Source organism: Ascaphus truei, chromosome 8 (assembly GCF_040206685.1).
Source record: "Ascaphus truei isolate aAscTru1 chromosome 8, aAscTru1.hap1, whole genome shotgun sequence".
Classification (NCBI taxonomy): Eukaryota; Metazoa; Chordata; class Amphibia; order Anura; family Ascaphidae; genus Ascaphus; species Ascaphus truei.
The window spans coordinates 17,662,940-17,685,202 of NC_134490.1; the positions used below are offsets into that span (position 1 = coordinate 17,662,940).

At 41.6% G+C, this 22,263-nt stretch overlaps 1 protein-coding gene across 1 annotated transcript in view; it reads right to left on the reverse strand.

The window, feature by feature from the left end:
• Nucleotides 1–1,530: 1,530 nt before the first annotated feature.
• The window catches only part of SYNPO2L (synaptopodin 2 like), an 82,804-nt gene continuing 62,071 nt past the window's right edge, over nucleotides 1,531–22,263 (reverse strand). The window contains exon 4 of the mRNA XM_075610633.1: nucleotides 1,531–7,467. Within this exon, the coding sequence (XP_075466748.1) occupies nucleotides 5,120–7,467 (2,348 nt within the window). The 3' untranslated portion in view covers nucleotides 1,531–5,119. The remainder of the gene's footprint in view (nucleotides 7,468–22,263) is intronic.

The window sequence follows — 22,263 nt, forward strand, 5'->3', positions numbered from 1 at the left end:
CATTTGCATGTCATTACCCAGAATCCACTGCATGCTAAGAGATAATGGTGAGAAGCCAGATAATGGTGAGGGGTCCAGTATTTTGGAAAGCCTTTTACTTGCAGTTAAAAAAAAACTCAATGACTCCCTCATGTAATACAATGAAAGACTATAATACGCACACGCGTTGTGGTAGAGTTTCAGTATATGTAATCTTGTTGGTTTACGCTGTTGAACATCAGTAGCAGGGGCAGATTACGGGCAGCCATCGGCCTGGGCCTCATCCTCTTTCAGCATTGTGAGATCACGGGGAGCCGCGTTTCCATGGCAACGCGTCGCCATGTCACTGCAGGAGAAAGTAACAGACCTTTGCAGAGGCCCCGCGCTCTCTCCGGCAATCAGTTTAATTGTGGGTAAGGGAGCGGGGCCCTTTGTGACAGCAGCAGCGGCCCACCGGGGCAAGCCCAGATGCCAGATAGGTCAATCCACCCTTGGTCAGTAGAAACAAAGGACTTTGCATCGATTTTTGTACTTAGATTAATGCTGCCCCATATTCCTGAGCGCTTTCACTTCATGACAAGCCCAATAAATGATGTTTTAAAGCATTAGCTGCCCACACTTTGACAATAATAGATTGTGTGTTATCAGTAACATTGCTGGAATTCATTCCAGTGGTTCTGCAGTTGACATTAGACTGTGATAAGACAGCACAAGATGACGGTTTACTGTTAGCAGAACGTACTGCACTGAAATGCCATTTTTCTTAAGTCTAGAGATTCCCAAATAGAGTGATAGTACAAAATCTGTCACATCGTATTGTGGGTAAACTGTATGAAGGTTCCTACTGAATTATGTGTTGAGCCCAGATGCTTTTGCACTGTGGATCATCTGCATCAAGTCTGGGTCAGGGTGAAGATACATCTGACTGCAGCTATACTGTAGTGCCGACGGTTATTCTAACACACACCAGTGGCAATCGCCAAAAAGGCCCAGGTACATGCTGGGTCTAAAGGTAGGCAAGTTTAAGGCATTTCTGCATTGACTAATGGCCCATCAGATTAACAGCGGGGGTCCCTGGCAGTCCCATTCAAACGGAATGTGACTGCCAGGGACCCCTGCTGTGTTAATCCGATGGGTCATTAGTCAATGCAGAAATGCCTTAAACTTGCCTTAATCTAGCCAGATTACACCCAGCATGTACCCAGCATGTAACCGGGCTAGTTTAAGGCAAGCCTTAGAATACTCGTTGTCTCGTCTGTATGTACTCTTTTGTCATACAATGTTATTGTCCTCCCTCCTACATTGTACTGCATACAAGATGAGGATAATATTACGACTGCTGCTACACAGAGAACAAGCACACTTCTTGGCACCCGCACTCCCATTCAAATCCATGTCCTATGTCTGGTTCAGTGGATTTCAGTCCTGCTAAGGGAAAGTCCCCAATTACAAAGGGGAAAAAACTGTCAATACCTTCAGTGTTGGTGAAGTCTTCAGCTCAAAGCAGGACACAGTTCACCTCTTGACTCTTCTTTTCAACAGACACAAGAGTTTATAAGGTGCAACGCACACTTTTATTCCAGTACACAAACAGATTCCAAGTACTGTATCATTACACAAACACATATATCCATGGACTTAAGAAGCAGGGAGCCAAAACAGCTACATTTCTTTCTTCTTTTTTTTTTTGTGGGCAGCACCTCCAATTTATTCCCATTTACCTATTCATGCCATAAGGACTGGTCACATCTATACACATCTCTGACAGCTCAATGGCCTTTCATATGGTTTTATTTTAAAGCAGTTATTTTTAACATTATATAAGGTAAACTCATATAGGCATCTGGAAAGAATTGCTGCATGAAGTCTAATTTTGGTGTTGTAAACTCTCTGTTTTGATATCTACAGCTATTTTAGGGTAAAGGTATTCAAACATATCTACATGTTATAATGTGCACGCCAATTATCTGTTATTGATACTACTTGAGTGGATAAAACTGCCATCTGCATTAGAAATTATAGCTGGCATCTTCCCCAGTCCAACTGGCTATCTTGAGTAGTAGCTGGCTCATACACACGTGCAACACCAAGATGAAGGTGTTCTGGTCTTTATGTCCATACGCCAAAGGTTGGGTTGTCGGGGTAAAAAGGTAAACAGCCATAGGAGTGGCTAGCTGGGGAAAAAATGGAGCCAAAAGTAGTGGTAATGATCAGTATACAGTACATTCAGAAACGTATGTACACTCACCCAGACAGAATCCGTCAACTGGCATTGGAAAACAATATGTATTCAACACTTCCAACCCAATGGTGCCTGGCAGATAATACATCAGTCACCTGCTTTTATGCATTTTAACTCATAACCTACAAGTGTCTTGTTAATTAATCCCTACGGTGTTGCAGGAGCCCTCAATATTTGGCAGGCTCTTTCAAAATGGAAGTGGTTACTATTCACTAGGGTTTTGTTTGGCACTAAAGCTGTGCAAAGCCATAAGGCACCTTACAGACCACACTACAGTTTTTAACAAGAAAAGTCCAAATAGCTAAGTTTCAAGGGTCACGATCTCTTCTCTCAGACGCTTAGAACTTTTGTGTATAAAAGTTACTCTCAAACAGTCCGTGGTAATTTCTCCCCTCTGCATGCCATTCCAAAGGCAACACCGCCTTCACGTCATTCATTATGGATCTTCCTCTTCTCAAACCAATCGATAAATCCTGATTTCACTTCTCATGTCACTCAAATTGCTGGACAGCACACTGAAGGTTCGTTTCATGTATTCAGTCATTAGAGTTCTTGATGAGTGTTGATAAGCAGCTCTCTTAGTCTAAACACATTCATTAACAACACAGAGGCAATGTGGGGATCTTAAATATCTATCTTCATATACAATCCATCTGAGCCAAAGACCTCATGAGCCTGTACCACGATGAGTTCAGGAGCTGTGATCCATGGCACATTGGCCCACACTTACTAAGGGATGCTATTCTGTAAAACACCTTCTGGTGCCGGCAAATACCTTACAGCCCATTCAAGCCAATGACCCTGAAGATGTCTTTCAGTGAAAGGTGTCTCATAGGATAGCACATCTTAGTAAATATGGGCCTTTATATCTACACTTTACTAGATGCAACAAAGTATATAATGTTAAACACTTTGTGGCTCAATGCATTATCCCTTTACTTTGTCAGACTCCAGATGCAAGTGCTCCCTGTAACCCTTTCATGCTTTGACAGAACTCTGTTAAAGTCAATACCTAGAGATTAAGATCATAACACGATGGTTGGTTGCAGTTGCTACGTGATGATGACTTTAAGGCAATACCCTAGTGAAATGTACTATAGTATATCTCACCAATGCCACATTCAAATTTGAGTGAGTAAAGCAAACACAAAACACAGGCACTAGTAGTAGAAGAGAAGCAGATATAACAGAAGATCAGGAGACATTGGAATATTTATTATCTATCCTTTTGTGCATTGTGTTACTGTAACCATGTTTCAGACCTGAAATCTGCACTTTTACCAGAAAACCTGTTTGTGTCCTTTAACCTTCTCACTGTCCTAGTGGCCAGCCACACTTTGCTTTGCCCTGGTAGTGAATGGGTTAATCACTGGGTCATGTGAGCTAACAGCAGGTGCTATAGTGCCTGCCAGCATGAAGCCGCAGCTATATAGGTCTCTGCTATATCGAGACATATTCCGCTAGTCTCTTCTTCAAGATTCATTTGGTAATAAAGTTTGATGTGACGTGTAGATATTGTATGATAATGCTTTGAGGAGACACTTTCTGCAATATAGTCTACAGTTCCAGCTGTTTCCCCCGAGTCTTCCCGAAAGGTGGACTCCGCCTTTAAGTGTATAGGAATATAGTTGTATGTATATGAATATAACAGCATTAAGCTGCACATATACAGTATGCACACAGTAGGTAATGTTAGCTTTCATCTATTTGTGCAGCTTGGAAATGTACACATGGTCCACAGAAGTGTAATGTAAATTAATTTACCAAAGCATGGCAGTGCAGAAATAAGGATCGCACACACAAAGGCACTAAAACATGACAACCTGGCAAAGAGCAAACGGCAAAAGTTCATACCCACAATCACACTAGAACAACATGGCTACAAGTGCACAAACTATGCATGTACAAGATCAAATGGAAAACGAAATACAAACGATGTTAGGCTAAACATACACTGCAGCATGTATGCAAACAAATGTAATACATTTCATGAACTAACCACAAAATGATTGGGATGCCACATGTACAGCAACCTGTAAAACACAGCAGCCATGCAGCACACCAAATAAACACAGTCTTGTGTCAATTGGGGATTTGGGGAAGTTGAACTGGCTGCACACACGTATACACAGCACACTGTGGGCCTTATTCAATATGCCTCTTAAATAAAATCTCATCTCCACATGAAGCAGCTGCACTGCATATTGAATAGTGAGTGACCTGCGAGAGCATGTAATGCGCACCAAATTTCTGTGGCTATGGAGATATAGTTACACCAATGCAATAAAGTGTGACTGTGCACCTGTGTGTATTTCAGTGGAAAAATTAATGACATATGTTTATTAAAAGCACAGTGATAGTCACTAGTGTTTCCTAAATTACCTACAGATGGATGGCAGTTTGATATCAGTTTGATCCCACATAGAGCCTTTATATTTAATTACTGCATCAACCTGCAGTCAAAGTCCACACCAAATCCATGTTGATAGTTAAGCCCTTCTCCGTGCGACCACTTTCTTTGTTAGAATTTTACATTACGTTCCTTATACATTAAATTGTTCACAGTTTCAGTGGCTTCAACTTCAATTGCACATTTTCTGCCTCCGCCTTTACTAACTAGTTCATCTTCACTCTTTTTCTTCTCTGATCCATCAAGAGACATCTCCTCCTTGCATTTCCTTTCTCATTTGATCATTTCGTTTTCTTCTGCTTAATTGTTCAATGTTGCTGGAAACGTTATAGTCTTCGCCTAAAAAAAAGCAGGTATCCTGGGGGACTACAAGGATAGGGGGAGAGGTAAGTTTGTCTATGCAAATCCCAAAACAACTAAGCAAACAGTGTTTCCAAGAACCTTTTCATTGGATATTGGGAGTATACCATTGGTTCCTTATTATTATTTTAGAAGTGAACTCTTGCCGGCCTCCATACATTAGCCTGCATCCCTGTTCTGGCAGCAGAGAACCTGGGTTTTGGTACCTGAATTCCTGAAAGTGATTGCCTGGGAGAAGTGATTGTACTGGTAGGACTGAATACTCCAGCTGCACGACAATCAAAGGGGCTGGAATACTGATGAGCCTCCGGGGCAGAGAATTGGTTACGTGCAGGTGTTTGAGCCATTGGAGACATAGGCTGAGAGGTGACGTCTGTTCTCCACACTGGCTCTGCAAGTGTGGTTGCAGATCTGGGAGTTATCACAGTGGGTGTCATGTTAACAGATGTTGACATAGGAGTTGGAGTTGAGAAGCGTTTGATCTCATGAGCTCTAGCGGTTTTCACAGGAACTTGCCTCGTTGTGGTGACCGATATGTTAGATTTTGGGGTGTCTTGACTTGAAGGAGATGGCATTGCAGTGTTAGAGGTGTCACCAAAACAGAACATTGCAGAATTTAGCTGGTAAGGCTGATGGCGCATGAAATCAATTGCCTGCATTCTTGGTTTGCTGCCAGTACCCTTTTTTACTTTGCTCTCTACTTTGCTAGCTTGAGATTTGGATGCTGCTAACGGATAAAACGGAGAGTACAATGGATTGTAGGCAATAGGGGGTGGAGCACGGATACTTGATGAGTATTTCCAAGAAGGGGGAAGAGAAGGTGTTGGAGAAGGGGTTCTGGGCCTAGAGTTGGGCCTGGAGCTCGACACGTTACTTGAGTCCACCACAAACTTGTCCATACGGCTCTGTCGTTTTGCAAAGAGCTCTGCTCCTTTTCCCCTCATCTGTGAAATATCGGGGGCTCCATTCACAAGTTCATCTGCTGATGTTTTTAACTGGGGCTTGGGGGCCACAGGAGGAGGGATTTTAAACTTGCGTGCCGTAGACTGCATGAAATTGCAAGCTTCAGCTCCAAGGCTGAGGAAGTCTTCTTCAGGCCCAGACTCAAAACCTGCTCCAGGTTGCTCCTGTTTGGGTTTCACATCAAGGTTCTGCACCAGAGACAGAAGTTCCGGGTTGGGTGTGTACTTCTTCTCTTCCACCTTGGTGAACATCTGCTTCTTGCCACTTCTCTTGCGAGCATCCAGCAAGATGCCAGTGCGCCCAGCAGGTACAGAAATCCTTTGTTCTCTTGAATTCATAGACTCAGAAGGGGCTACCGAAGTGCTAAAAGAAGCGGTGTTCCTCAACTCACTGGATGTTGGGCTGATAAATTCTGATACAGAAGGTCTCACCGTGGTCACTGAAGTGGAATCTGTTAATTTAGTTACACTTGGCTGTGAGGTTACTGTTTGAGATCCTAATGGACGTGACGGAGGTGAGAGATATATGGAAGCAGTAGTGGTTCTCGGTGTTGTTGGAATTGAAGAATTCTCTAAAACCCTTTCACCTCCTGCATATTGAGTTCCTGATGACACTGCTGGTCTCCCTGGTGCTGGAATATACAATGATGCAACAGAGCTCACTGGAGCCTTTAATGGACTCAAAGAAGTAACAGCACAGTTTGGAACAAATGGTGTGAACGGTAAGGGAACAACGTTTTGCACAGCTGGGCTATCGCTTGGTTTCTTTGGAGCAGTAGGCTTAAAAACAACTGATGAAGCCACCGGGCGCTGCCCAGTTGGACCTGGAGTAAATGGTCGAGCTGATCTATTGAAGATGCCAGTTGCCGCAGTAGGTGCCTCAACACTCCCTGCTGGTGGAGGTTGGGACTGGGGAGGAGTTAATGATATTCTTGTGCTTGTTACTTTTGTGCTGTCAGAGTCGCCAATCTCCTGGCTTCTATTCACATTAACTGGGGAAAGGACATTCCCATTGACCATTGCATTTTGGAGAGAAGCCACTGGAGGAGTCTCATAATCCTGAGGTTTTTGTGATGGGCTGTTGTCAGCAGAAAACTGTCCGGATCTCTGTCTTTGCATCTCAAATAACGCAGCTCCCTTCCCCGACGCCTCACTCAGACCCCTTTCTTCCTGCAGCTGATGCTCGTGTTCCATTTTGGGCTTCTCAATGTCTAAATAGGCACTATCCCAGTCTGAGTTGTTTGTTAGACTTCGGGCATCAGAGAAACCTTCTTCATCGAATTCCGATTCACTTGTCGGGAAGATGCCGTCCTCGTCCTCGTTGTAGCGATCCTCGTCTACGCTGCCGAAGCTCACCAGGGTATATTTCTTCGCTCTTTGCCTTCGCTTCTTAAACATAAGCACACCCTTGGAGTGAGGGTTTGGTGCAGCTGTTAGCAAAGAGGCAATGGTTTTGCATTTGGTTCTGGCCTCCTTAACGTGCTTATCTTGAACACTCTCACTACGGTGGAGCTCTGCAAGAAAAGATAGTAAATATAAGGTATCAGTATAGGGCTCAATATTAAACTGGTCAAATTCCCACTGGTCCGAGAAAACCATTAACAATGTTACACTATAACTCAGATATTCCACGTACCATCCAAGTAAATAAAAAATCATTTTCGCATGTATTTATTATTATTATTATCGTTTATATGTAAAGCGCCAACATATTCCGCATCGCAGTACAATGGAGGTACAGAGTGACAGCAAGGACATAAACAGAATGGCATACAAGTAAGGACAGATGAGCACAAACAGATACAGAAGGGAATGAGGGCCCTGACCCTGAGAGCTTGCACTCTATAGGGAATAAAGGAGAATGTTGAAACAAAAGGTAAAGTGGCTGCTCATTGTGGGATGGAGTTTGCCTCAGGATGGGGTATGGTCCAGCCACACAGCTGGTCCAATTAAGGTTCGGGGATGTGGATGTTAGGAGGTGTTAGCGTGGAGTTTGCTGTATCTATGTGCAGTGGTTGACAAATCACCAAAAAATCTACTCGCCACACAAAAAAATCTACTCGCCACCTAGTACCAAATGTGTGCTGCTTGGGCCAATATTTACTCGCCCGGGGGTTAAATCCACTCGCCCGGGGCGAGCAAATGTATAGGTTTGTCGAACACTGTCTATGTGTATTCATTTTTGTACCTCTTATTTATTTTAATTTTAAGGATACAGAAACAACAAGGATATGTATCAAATATATTACATCTAAATATACTCGATTTAACGTTTTGTCCCTCTGTAAAAGTAATATACAAAAAAAGAGCACATGTGAAGAAGAAACATGAGGTTTTCAAAGCTCTGTACACTATAATTTCAGCAATAAAGTACCTTAATGTTGGTCCTCTCAAAAGTATCACAACCTACAACTAATCTATAAAAGGAACTAATTTCATGGTATATGTGTGAAAATTCAATAAAAAAAGATTAGAAGGAAAAAAAAACATATTTCTCGTAAGACTAAAAAACATCAATTGTTAAAATAAAAAAAAAACAGTAAATGATCAAATAATTTCAGAGATAGTTTAAAATCAGTGAAACTTTGGGTGTTGGATGACGTGAATAGTGAGGCAAGGAGACTAATTGGTTAAAAAACAATTAGACTAACTCAAAATCCAGTGTGTATATACAATTTATAAATCATTACAAACGTACACGTTTTTCTATTTTGCACATGGATACAGATTAAGAAAAACATACGATCTTCTTTAGCTATTGCACTTAAAAAATGTTTCTGCTTTCGTTATAAGAATTGTGTTAAAAAAAAAAATGTTGAAAAAATAAATAAAAGAAAGTGCACAAAATACAGAATGACAGCTTCGGGTATCATTTGGTAAAACCCAAACAGTAAAAGGTTTGATAGAATCTCCGGTTGACTGAGAAGTGATATGGCTAAGAAAATAGAATGGCCGTTCTTCTTACGAGTTCTCAGCTGTTAGCGACGCTCACAATCTTAAAGAAGACTGAACACAGGAGAAATTGGCTCCTGCGCAGATGCTACGGTCCGATACTTCTAAAATATTCCTAACTGCGCAATCGGTGCAAAACAAATCAAAAAATGGAATTGTTCTTTATTTATTGTTTAAATAAAACTAGTTCTCTTCTTCTGCAGCCAGAACATGTGGCTAAATAACCTATTGATGGTTAAAAATATAAATCAAAATAAAGATTTGACGAAGAGGATAATTTAGGAGGACGCTTGGAGTCACCTGCGCTAAAATAAGAAATGTCTTTGGACTTTTGGGTTATTTATGTCATAAGTCTTATTTACTGCAGATGCAATGGATTTCTCCTTTGCTGAAACTTGTTGAGCTATTTTGAGCTAAATAACATGACTGTATTGTTCTAGTGTTGATGGTGTAACTTATTGCTTTACTGCATGAAAACTAGTGTTCCCAAAAAAATCAGTGATACAAGCTAACGCAAGAAGAAGTGCAGCATACTGTACATACAACATTTTTTTTAGAGATTACAATAATATCATATATAATATTTTTTCTTATATGGCGCTAACATTGTATGCAACACTGTGCACAGACTTTTGACAGCTTACAATCTAATTTTGGTGCCTAAAGCATAAGTGACTTGTTGAAGGTTACAACAAGAGGTGACACTGGGGTTCCAATGGAGTTTATCCATCTCAAATGCAGTGTTCTTACCACTAAGGAACTCCCTCAGACCCTGCAAACTAAGTATGTCACAGGTACAGTATATTTGTATCACATGTACTACAGAAACACCTGCAAGTTACATATGGTGCATATTGAATTATATTTGATTGTGCAGCACACCTAACACATTGATAAAAGTTCTCTCTACTCTGCAAAAAGTAGCAGAGGCTTAACAATGAAAGCATCCCATTATCTTCTAGATATTAAGCACTTATGCCAAACAGGAGAACAAAACGGTGACAGGCTCCAGGAGTAGAACAGTAAAGAGATATAATAATAATAATTACCTGCATATAGATTTTCTGTGCTGTGGTAGGAAGAGGCTGGTGAACCCGGCATGACACACACACCATTAAAGTCACAACACTCCATAAAGAGAGAACGAGGGTCAAATCCACGCCAATCTGGAGCAAAACCAAAGCACGAAAATCTCCCTGGCTGGTTCCTGCCCTTTCTGCGAGCCTTTTTAAGGCCCCACTTTTGTCTTCTCTGGCATTGCTTTTCAGCTCATCGGCTCACAGAAGCCGATGAGATCATTGAGTCTATTTTTACTGGCCCTGGCTTATCGCAGGGCCATGTTTTGGACATTGTCACCTGTCACTTAAGCTCTGTTCCCATCGCCTGTGATGGAGTGAAACATTTTTTTTTTCATACAGCCACAACTCCCCCCCCCCCCCGTAATGTGAGTGTGAAACAATGATATGTATTCCAATCTCGAAACATGAGATCAATGCACTTAAAATACCGCTCTTATCCATAGGGCTCCCGATATGCAATTCAACATCCCTCTTTTTCAGCCAGGCAGATGGGATGAAACGTGTTTGTTAAAAACCAAGAATCGGTGGCAAAAAAAAAAAAGGAAGAAAGAAAAATTGCTGAAAACTAGGAAAAGAAAATCGAAATGTGGAGAATATGCAGATGTAGCAGACGTTGTTACGCTCCCCCCGCTAATAACGCACAAACAATGCGTTAACGCATGCATTAAGGATATAATTCACGTGTCACCATTGCTTTAAATGGCTCACGTGTTGACACGAAGTGCGCTGGCGTTAACAACTCCAATTCTAAACTCCAGTCCGCAAGGGCCTCCAACAGGTCAGGTTTTCCAGATATCCCAGCTTCAGCACAAGTGTAAAAACTGAAACTGAATGGGACTGCCAGGGACCCCTGCTGTGTTAATCCGATGGGTCATTAGTCAATGTAGAAATGCCTTAAACTTGCCTTACACTAGCCAGGTTACACCCAGCATGTAACTAGGGCTAGGATAAGGCAAGCTTTAGAATACTCGTTGTCTCGTCTGTACCCCCTAAAACTGCAAATCATGTGTAGATCATTTCCCTATAGTGGTAGCGTTTCTGGGGTCTTATTACTACGACCACCCTAATGTGCACATGGTAATAGCTATGTATACACTTTACCCCACAAACTTGAAGCTGGAGGAATGTCAGGCTTTTGGGGACTACACTCCAACTGCACAATGCTTCCCATTTTACTGTAACATGCACCAGTTGCTTATAAACCCCATTTAAATGGGTTTTCAGATGAAAAGCATGTGATGCCGAACATTCCACCACAAGAGGCTTCCACCGCAGGTTCCAAGAAGGATTCTCTACAGATCCCTGGAGTGTGTCATCGCCCTGATATGAAAGTACCAAAAATACAAGGTTATGCCAAGTGCTACTTGTAGTGAGTTATTTCTTTATCTTACCCAATTACACAAGCTGCTATGTTTATAATTGTTACTGAGAATGAACGAGAATACCTTAGTATTAGAGACTTAGGGGTAAATTCTATGTAGTCCGAAGCAGCTGATCGGGCTGTTTTTGGCCGAAATATCCCAGTTGACGTCAAACAAACACTTCAGAGTATAATAATAATAATAATAATAATTGTTTGTTCTTGTATAGCGCTGCTAGTTTTATGTAGCGCTTTACAGAGACATTTTGCAGACAAAGTCCCTGCCCCGCAGAGCTTACAATCTATGTTATGAAGTGTGAAGAGTTTACCACTTAGTTGGTGAATTGGAATGCAGGGAAAAGATGTAACACGTCTATATGTGTAAGTTAGCTTGAATGATATTTTTGATTACTTTTCATATCTCTCACTCTGTATACATTGAAGGAGTAATTCATGCATTTTTTTTTTAATTATTATTATTTTACATAGGATGGAAGCAGGCGGTCTTCGGAGCTGAACCCCATTAATTACAGCTCTGGGGACCCCCTGCTTCCAGAGATACTTGCCTCCAAAGAGGGTGCTGCTATTTTGGCACAGTTTAAAGCTCCTGCGTCACGTGGGCCAATAAGAAGCCGCACCTGATGACATCACGGCTTCCTATTGGCCCGCGGGAGCTTTAACGCCACTATTACATGAACCCTACTAGCCAAGCGGAGCAGCACCCCGGAGATATCGCGGGAAGCAGGGGGTACCAGGAACTGAAATGAATGGGGTTTAGCCCCGGAGACCCTCTGCTTCACCCCTATATTTAAAAAAAAAACAAAAAGGAATCGCTAGCTTGGAATGCTCATTGAAATCTGGGAGCGATTTATCAAACTCTCCAGGCTCCAAAATTGGGACAAAACTATTGCAATTAGGCATACAAAGTCTTAGCCATCTCAAAACCCAGACCCCAACATTATATATATATATGTATATACAGCTCAACCCCGTTAAAGCGCGATCCGCTATAACGTGGATCTGCTTATAACGCGGTTTGAGCGTGGACCCCGAATTTAAAAAAAAAAAATTTGGCGGACATTTTATTTCCGCGACCCCGTTTATAACGCGGTGGTCGCGGGTGGCCCCCGAGGACCGCGCTATGACGGGGTTAAGCTGTATTCATTTGTGTCAACTGCTGGGCTACTGGGAAGGGACCTAAAATATACAGCAGCAAACAAAGAATCCCCAATGCACATCCAATACAAAAGACACAGTACCAAATGGGCAGTGTTGGACCTGCAGGTAGGGTCACCGCTTGACATGGTTACTGGCTTGCAATGTTTTGTTGCCAACGGATTGAACTGAATGACCTATACTTATGAGAAGACGAAAAACACAGAGAAAACATAGTAATTAACTAAATACAGTAACTTGTCATATTGAATGTGCATTGGGGCTTTTGTTTACTGCAAAACTATTGCACCAGATTTATCAAAGAGGAAAATCCCACTGGCTTCAAAGGGGATGCTTTACCTTACTCATAATAATACTAATAAATAATAATCACACTTCATCATTTTTTTCATATAGCGCTGAAATATATAACCATTTGGTACTGTGTCCCAATGGGACTCGATGCGCGTCACAATTACAGATAGTACGCGGGACGCAGATCGTAGGATTTTACCTTGAAACATACAGTGCAGGTGTTTGGTCTCAGATTTTGCAGCCGGGAGACTTTTGTAAATGACTCGTAATAAAGTATGTAATATAATTGTAAGGATGTGCATATATATATCTAAAGGTTCCGCGCTGTCAATCACAAAGGCAGCGCCATATTAGTCATTCTGTCAGTAAGGTCACTGTGTACAAGTTGGGCTGCGCATGCGCGAGAGAAGCGCGCGAAGGGTAACCAATCTGTGGAGACTTTGGGGGTTTGAACTCTGAACTCCGAACTGCGAGAGAGTCAGCTGAGGCTGAGAACCAATCGGGTGCGAGACTCTGTATAGAGGAACCGGATGCGTGTGGGCGGTGGGAGAGAGCAGAGAGGGAGGTGAAGGAGGAGGTTGGCGGAACCTCGTGTGCGCGAGCGGAGGGTCAGTGACCCGTCCGCTTAGGTGAAAGGTATCCCCCCGGCCCGAGGAGTATTCCCCTGTCATCGTAGGGTGCTGTTTTATAAGGACGGCCTTAGTTGATAGGGACATTTCCCATTAGTGTGATTTGGCTGCGGAGCTGCGGCCGCCATCTTGGATTGGATACAGACGGCGCTGCAGCAACGAGTGACGGCGAAAGGCTGGAGCAACGCTAGGACCCTGCGTGGAGTGTGATGGTCATCGCAGTGACCGGAAGGTATCATTGGTTATAAGTGCACCTACACCGGTCACCAGGCGCTGATCCCGCCTCCCACTAACTAATTGGGCCCACTGTGCAAATCCTATGGTACCATACCTATACTGGTTATAAGACATACTCCTAAGGAGAGTGGCAGAGCCACCTATGTACAGGACATTAACCCTAATAAGGTGTGGCCGAGCCACGGTGTGTGTGTGTAATGTTATATGTTTGTTCTGCAGATCATTTGTTCTTTATGCATGATATATAAAAGGTTGCTGTTGCATAATGCTGTTGTGATGTTCTTGCTCAGGGTATAATCTCTATAATGGGGATCCTGGGCAAGTGGAGGCGCTGCACCGCGATTAATAAAGGTATGACCCCAGGCTCCCAAATAGCGGAGGCTCAGAGCTCCTGAGAACACAGGTACATGCACCACAGTAGTTCCTTAGTGCAGGCGTTCACAAAAAGGGCTACATAATAAAAGTAGCTAATATTTTTACATGCTAAGTGTTCATGTGATCAATGCCAGGTCTGTCTCTTACAGGGGTATTTTAGCATTCTATCATTTATTTGGCTGTAAATATTTTTCATCATTGTTAAAAAAAAATTTTGGCAAATGGTTCGTCTTGTCTGCGGTGTGGATGTTAATTAAAAAAAACAGTATTTATTAGACATAATAGTTTTCTCCTGGACCCAGTTTAGTATTTAATCTAATTTAGTATCTAAAGATCACACCTCAGTTTGTTATCTAACAAATGACCAGCACCTCTAACGTTAGAAAGGATTCTCACAAAGTGTTGTAAAGGTGCCGCGCTGATTTTAAAAGGAAGTAACATACAAACACTGGAATAGGTATAACAGGAAATGGCAATTTAGCTGTAATAGCACAAGGGGTATGGTACCACAGTGCTGCCAAGTCCCCAGTGAAGTGTGTGTAGCCTCTTGGACTCCCTCAACTCCCCATTTTTTTTAAATACAGTTTGCAGTGCGTCCAGATAATCGCAATAAAATGCAAACAAAAGTGATATACAATGTCTTGCCGTGAGTCTACTTTCTGAAAAGTGCGGCCACTGAAGATTTCAGTTGATACTGATCTACATGGCGGAGTCGTACCGGCGCCAGCTGATAAGAGGAGGATATATTATCATCTACCCCAGGGGTGGGCAATTCCAGTCCTCAAGGGCCACCAACAGGTTAGGTTTTGAGGATATCCCTTCTTCAGCACAGGTGGTTCAATCCGTGGCTCAGCCACCTCTGCTGAAGCAGGGATATCCTGAAAACCTTGTTGGTGGACCCTGAGGACTGGAGTTTCCCACCCCTGATCTACACAGAAGCTCGGTAAGAACATATATGAATTAAGGTTGCAGGGAAGGGGCAGAGAGAGGACGAGGACAGTTAGAGAAAGCAATAAGGCAACATGCAATAGCAAACAAATAATGTATTAGTGGTTGGGGAACTAAAACATTCAGAAATTGTTGTTGTTCATTAAAAAAATTACTTTTTCATCAATCATATATAAAACTATGCCACCAGACAAACCAAATACATATAAAACTGAATTGCTTTTCCCCAGGTCTCCTACTTAAAACCTGGGTTTCAGGCTCTCTGCAGTTTTGTTTCAGATCAAAATATGCTGGCAGGTCAAGAAAAGAAAGAGACGATTTCTAACTTCTGAAACAATTGCAGACTTGGACATTGCTAGAGAAAGGAGAAGTTATGACCATTTTACGCTTTTAGATACATTTATCACTCACCAACTGTATGGCAAATAGCAGTTTTCCACTGCAGTATTTCTATGATTCTAGCTCATTTTTACAGCTACAGCTGCCATTCTTTGCCATGGTTTGAAAACCTTGATAAAATGCAATAATATTATTTTTAAGGTTACATAGCATTTATCATTTGGCAGCATTTACAGAATAAAATAAACTTATTACTGTACACTCAAATATGCAACTGGCACACCTACTCCTTAAACTCTTTAAACCTTCACTTTCCTTTGATAGGTTTGGGTTAACGGGCTCATTCAATATAACAGGCATGCATTAAACAAAAGGTAAGTGAGAAAGAATAAGCTGTGCACTCGAAAAATGTCAATCACATCCTAATATCAATGGAAAAATATGGTTTACCAGTGGGAGTCTCATGGAGGTGCAGACAGCATCATTTAAGTACCGTATATTAAATTATAACAGAATTACAAAAAGTGAATGCAATGCTTCAGTTCTAATGAACTTCATCCCCGATGAAGGTTTATTATAGCCAAAAAGTTGGATTTATTTTTTGTAATTATGTTATAATTTAATATACTTGTTACTACATTCTCTTACACTCTCACATCCTCCACCAGTTTAAGTTCTTTCAAAACTAAGACTGTCTCACATTTTAATCTGGTCTGTAACTGTTACATACGCCAATAATATACATCTCCTCTAGCTGTGCATGCAATGTATTGTATATAATGTATACCGTGTTCATTTATGTAACTGTATTTGTAACCATGTACTATTTGTCTTAACTCTGTGCCCAGGACATACTTGAAAACGAGAGGTAACTCTCAATGTATTACTTACTGGTAAAACATTTTATAAATAAATAAATAAACATTACCTCGTGGGCTCTGGAGTTCTTCTATATTATACTAAATGTAAAACACACTTTTTTGGGGAGGAGGAAACATAGCATTGTAATTTTTAAAGCCAGCCTGTTTTTAGATACACTTTTAGACTCTCCTATTCACAAACACCTTACAGCCATTGCATCTCAAAGTCTATGATAGCGAGATGGAAATCTGAGCTTGTACTTACGAAGACATGAAAATGACTGAGAATTCTGCGGTCTTATCTTTGTTGAAGTATTATGTTCTAAGGATCCTGTGGTTGAAGGATGATCTCTACAATAATCCTTAAGGAAACCCCTCCCAGAATGTTTAGCTGAATGGTGATCTCCTGCCAATGCATAGTTTTGGGAGGTCTCCAGCTATATAAGAGGTGACGTTTACATTTGGTAATACTAAGGCTGGAACTTTCCCTTGCGCAAATGGAACTATAAAAAAAAATAGGTGACTATATTTTCTAATCGTCCAGCTGTCATTCTGTAATCCTGTTATCTGTGTGACATATTAAATTAATTATAATTGCATGGTCACTCAGGGGTCACTCAGTTTAACAGTGTATGGCTTTGTTTGGTACCATTTAAGTCAATCCAAAATAACAATTCAAGAGCATTAATTCATTAATTAGCATTTTTTCACTGTATGTGAACATTATCTAACTTGCCTGCCAGTATCCTGTGAATAACAATGTATAGCAACACCAGCTATAATTAGCAGTGAGGTATATTGCATAGTATAGCTGCAGATACAACATTATGGGTTTGGTTCTCATCACTAATACAGCTCAACCCCGTTATAACGCAATCCGTTATAACGCAAATCCGCTTATAACGAGATGCCAGCGTGGCTCCCAATTTTCATATTTATGAATACTTTACAACACGATTATTGGTGTCTTAAATACTTTATTGTACAATGCATACAATTGTACATTATTTCTAACGCGATCCGCTTATAACGCGATGTGATTCTTTGGACCCCAAGCACAGCGTTATAAGAGGGTTGAGGTGTACAAAGATCTTGACCAGTCAATGGCCAACCCTAATAACAGCACTTTTGAGACCATGTGCAATTTTGTGTGATATTCAACCAGTTCCCATTTCCTAAACACAGTTAAAACTTAAAGGTGGTGGGTGGGATATATATAGTGTGTAATGCACATTCATGACTCACATAAACCTATGCAGGACCTTTCAGCACGACTCAGATAAAGAAACACTTGGACATATACCAGGAGCGTATAACCGGACAAGCAACGATGAGTGGCGAATCCCCCCAAGAATATATCCGTTTTTAAATCAACATCTTCTTGTATATATTTTACTTATTATAACAATTTGTCTATTAATCTGGCCCTTCTGCTCAATGGTATTACAATGCACTGGGGTTAAGTGCAGTGGGAGTCAAACACGGATCTAATTTTAGGTGTCGGTCAGCCTGAGAATGTTCAGCTCTTTACAGCTGTAGAATACGATTGACATGTGGTCACACCACTAGCTAGTGAAGCATATACTGTATGTCATTTGCTCATCTTACTAGTTTCCTTCTTACAACATGAGGACTCACTATTGAAAAATTGATATTTTCTATGCCTTGCCAGCAATAGACTACAATTCTACTGATCTAAATACACACCGACGCAATGGGATTGCTCCACTGAAGCTTGAAATATCAGATAGCCGACAGCAGCTGAACATGCCTTTCTAAGCACTGATCTCATGCAGAATACTTCTATTACATGTCAGGAAGAAAATAGCTCACACACAAGTTGTATGTAAATTGGAGAAAGGGTAAACTCTGTGAAAACAGGCTGTTCAGGACAGTCTTTGGTGGAATGAGCTATAAATGTGGAAGGTGACTGTACATGTGTCATTATAATGACATTAACACCATTCAACTGGTTTGCACAGCTGTGCCACTAAGTAGACTAATTTCTGGTATGTTGTGGTATGTGGGACTGATGTTAGACTCATTACAACCCTCTGTGGCCTTGGAGACGTCCCTCTACATTGTCATTCAATGGTGTCAGAATAATTCTGCTTAAATGTCATTTTTAGCCAGTCACAAACAAATATGACTTATTTCGGGCTTGAGGACATGATGAACTTACCTATGCGTAGCAAAATGTGTTGATGACTTATTTAAGGAAAGGTCACACATACTGTGTGGGGAAAGTACAACAATGACTCGATAACATTTCTCACTTCATTAATAATGCTGCTTTTAGGCAAGTAAGACATTATAATCAGTATCTTCCTACAGAGCAAGGCTGGGGCAGTTCTTACATCTAAAACCAACCCACTGTCTTTTTAAACTTCAAACTCTCATATTGCATGCTTCCCAATGCTCAATAGAAATGAGTTTGTAATTAGTTTGTAAAACTGCACACCCAGGGACTCAAAATTCCACTTTGTCATCTTTGTTCAACTCCCATCTGGCTATGGTCGTGTGCTGAAGGGGTTAACAACGATGGAGAAATACGCATCAGAGAGTCTTGGGAAATAAAAGTGTTCATCAAAAAAAGGTTTCCCCAGCTATCTGTTCTGTAGAAATGGGTTTCTACAAGAAGAACTCTCAGCTGCTATATAAAAATATCTTTAAAATGACACCAGCATGTTCCTATGAACCATTCTGAAAATAGCTGAGATGCAATGTCCCTTTCTGCTATTCCCAGAGAAGGAACTTCCTTCCTCAGGCGTCTGATGTAAGGCTCAAAAGAAAGGAATGCAAAAGCTCTTTTAGTATTATTAGTATTATTCCTTAAATGTTATGTTAAAGCAGCAGTTCAAGCAATATCCCACGTGTGTGTTTTTTTTAAATAAATCAGTTCTGTACTATAAGAAAATACTTGTAGCGTTTAAATTTAAAAGAAAATGTTTTAAAGACATTTTTAATGTTTCTAATGTAGGAAGCATTTCCAAATTGACAGCCCCCTTCCGCTTCTGATAGGCTCTGGCTCTTGAGCCCCTAGCAGTGAACCAATTGTATCTAGGAACTGCCCAGTCAATCATATTCCAGGACTACATTGCCCACAATGCTGTGCAAGAACTGAATTAAATAGCCCTGAGCAAGCGATTGATTACAGGAGAACGGATCGATCTGCAGCCTAGCTAATCACTTGTCAGTGTGCAGATTGTATTGATGCACATATTGAATGGGACAAAAATATATATTTTTAAAACGGCAGCTTGAACTGCAGCTTTAAAGGAGCATTCCACCCTAATAACCATGATATTTTCAGCTCTGGGGACCTCCCGGATCCCGAGATAATTACTGGCGAAGTTACCAGTATCACTTCCAATTTTTTAAAGGATATTTAAATGGTCATCCAATAGGAAGTCAGAACTGATGATGTTGCACCTTCCTATTGACCTCAGGGGTACACCTGGTTTCCACCCTGTAAAAAAAATGGGGGCTAAGAATAAATAAGTAGGAGGGAGGAACTGGTCCTTTTACACCCAATTATTTATCAGTCATTTTTACTTCTCAAAACCATTAAGAATATCAAACATTGGATGCAGAGTTGTGGGATTCCATGATCGAAGTGCATGTAATCCCCACTCTATCCCATGATCGAAGTGCATGTAATCCCCACTCTATCCCATGATCGAAGTGCATGTAATCCCCACTCTATCCCATGATCGAAGTGCATGGAATCCTCACTGTATCCCATGATTGAAGTGCATGGAATCCCCACTCTATCCCATGATCGAAGTGCATGTAATCCCCACTCTATCCCATGATCGAAGTGCATGTAATCCCCACTCTATCCCATGATCGAAGTGCGTGGAATCCCCACTCTATCCCATGATCGAAGTGCGTGTAATCCCCACTCTATCCCATGATCGAAGTGCGTGGAATCCCCACTCTATCCCATGATCGAAGTGCGTGGAATCCCCACTCTATCCCATGATCGAAGTGCATGTAATCCCCACTCTATCCCATGATCGAAGTGCGTGGAATCCCCATTCTAACCCATGATTGAAGTGCATGGAATCCCCACTCTATCCCATGATCGAAGTGTGTGGAATCCCCACTCTATCCCATGATTGAAGTGCATGGAATCCCCATTCTATCCCATGATTGAAGAGCATGTAATCCCCACTCTATCCCATGATCGAAGTGTGTGGAATCCCCACTCTATCCCATGATTGAAGTGCATGGAATCCCCATTCTATCCCATGATCGAAGTGCGTGGAATCCCCATTCTATCCCATGATTGAAGTGTATGGAATCCCCACTCTATCCCATGATCGAAGTGCGTGGAATCCCCATTCTATCCCATGATCGAAGTGCGTGGAATCCCCACTCTATCCCATGATCGAAGTGCGTGGAATCCCCATTCTATCCCATGATCGAAGTGCATGTAATCCCCACTCTATCCCATGATCGAAGTGCGTGGAATCCCCATTCTATCCCATGATTGAAGTGAATGTAATCCCCACTCTATCCCATGATCGAAGTGCATGTAATCCCCACTCTATCCCATGATCGAAGTGCATGGAATCCCCACTCTATCCCATGATCGAAGTGCGTGGAATCCCCATTCTATCCCATGATCGAAGTGCATGGAATCCCCATTCTATCCCATGATTGAAGTGCATGGAATCCCCACTCTATCCCATGATTGAAGTGCATGTAATCCCCATTCTATCCCATGATTGAAGTGCATGGAATCCCCATTCTATCCCATGATTGAAGTGCATGGAATCCCCATTCTATCCCATGATCGAAGTGCATGGAATCCCCACTCTATCCCATGATTGAAGTGCGTGGAATCCCCACTCTATCCCATGATTGAAGTGCATGGAATCCCCACTCTATCCCATGATTGAAGTGCATGGAATCCCCACTCTATCCCATGATCGAAGTGCGTGGAATCCCCATTCTATCCCATGATTGAAGTGCACGGAATCCCCATTCTATCCCATGATTGAAGTGCATGGAATCCCTACTCATTTCTTTGTCTAAAGGTCTATGTCCATGTTTCTAATTCCTTGGGTCACAGATGATCCTTGGTTTGGGGTAAGAGAGCTATACCGCAGTAATAACTCCCAGGAAAAAAGGAGGTTGTACAAAATGTATTTCAGAGGGTAAAACAAGGATGTTCAAGGGTGTTCCCAACAAAATGCCCCGATTTTACATGGCTACGCCAAATGTTGTCTCGAACATAGTATTTATTTGTTATTTTTCTTTCAAACACAAATAATAAGTACTGATCGTTTGCTGATCCCTGACTTTGCATTGTAGGATTCTTATATTCTACACATTTCCAGAGAAGTTAACGTATACGCAGAATAAACTTCCTCTCGAGATGATATAATAAAATGAGTCAGACAGTCCTTCTTATAAGGAACTAGGAAGACGCCATCTTGGATTTGTGATCTTACTTATGACAACAGACGATGTAACTCCTCACTAACCCAGACACGTCAACTCTCACTGATTTCCAGTGAATGTGACTAATTTGGAGACAGTCTGTGAATATTTAGCACTAGTGGTCTTATAGATGTCATTAGAATTTCACTGATAAAAGTCAACACTTATTAAACTGCCATCTTTGGTCCAGAACCTCCAATCTCACTGTTTTGGGTCTTTGACGGTTGGCATCTCTGCTAACCACCTCAGAGCTAATTCCGATTGAGCTACTGATTTAACTACCTGTGCTGAAGCAGGGATATCCTTAAAACCTGACCTGTTGGTGGCCCTTGAGAACTGGAGTTGGCCGGCCCTGGTGTAGCGGGTAGGATGGTGACGTCTGTCACACATATTTTGCAACACAATTACCAGTAGAAAGTAAGTGGCAGAGAAGTGTGGATCTTTGAATAAAAGGATAAGGTTCTTGTAAGTAATGCCTCATTTAGTGGGGTGCCAAAAGAGGGAACTAGAGAGGCAAAGCATACTCAAGGAGAGTTTGTGATGATACATTCAAAATGCTGCTGTTAGGATCGTCGCATTTCTGTTCAAATTGCTGGTGAAATCCAAACTG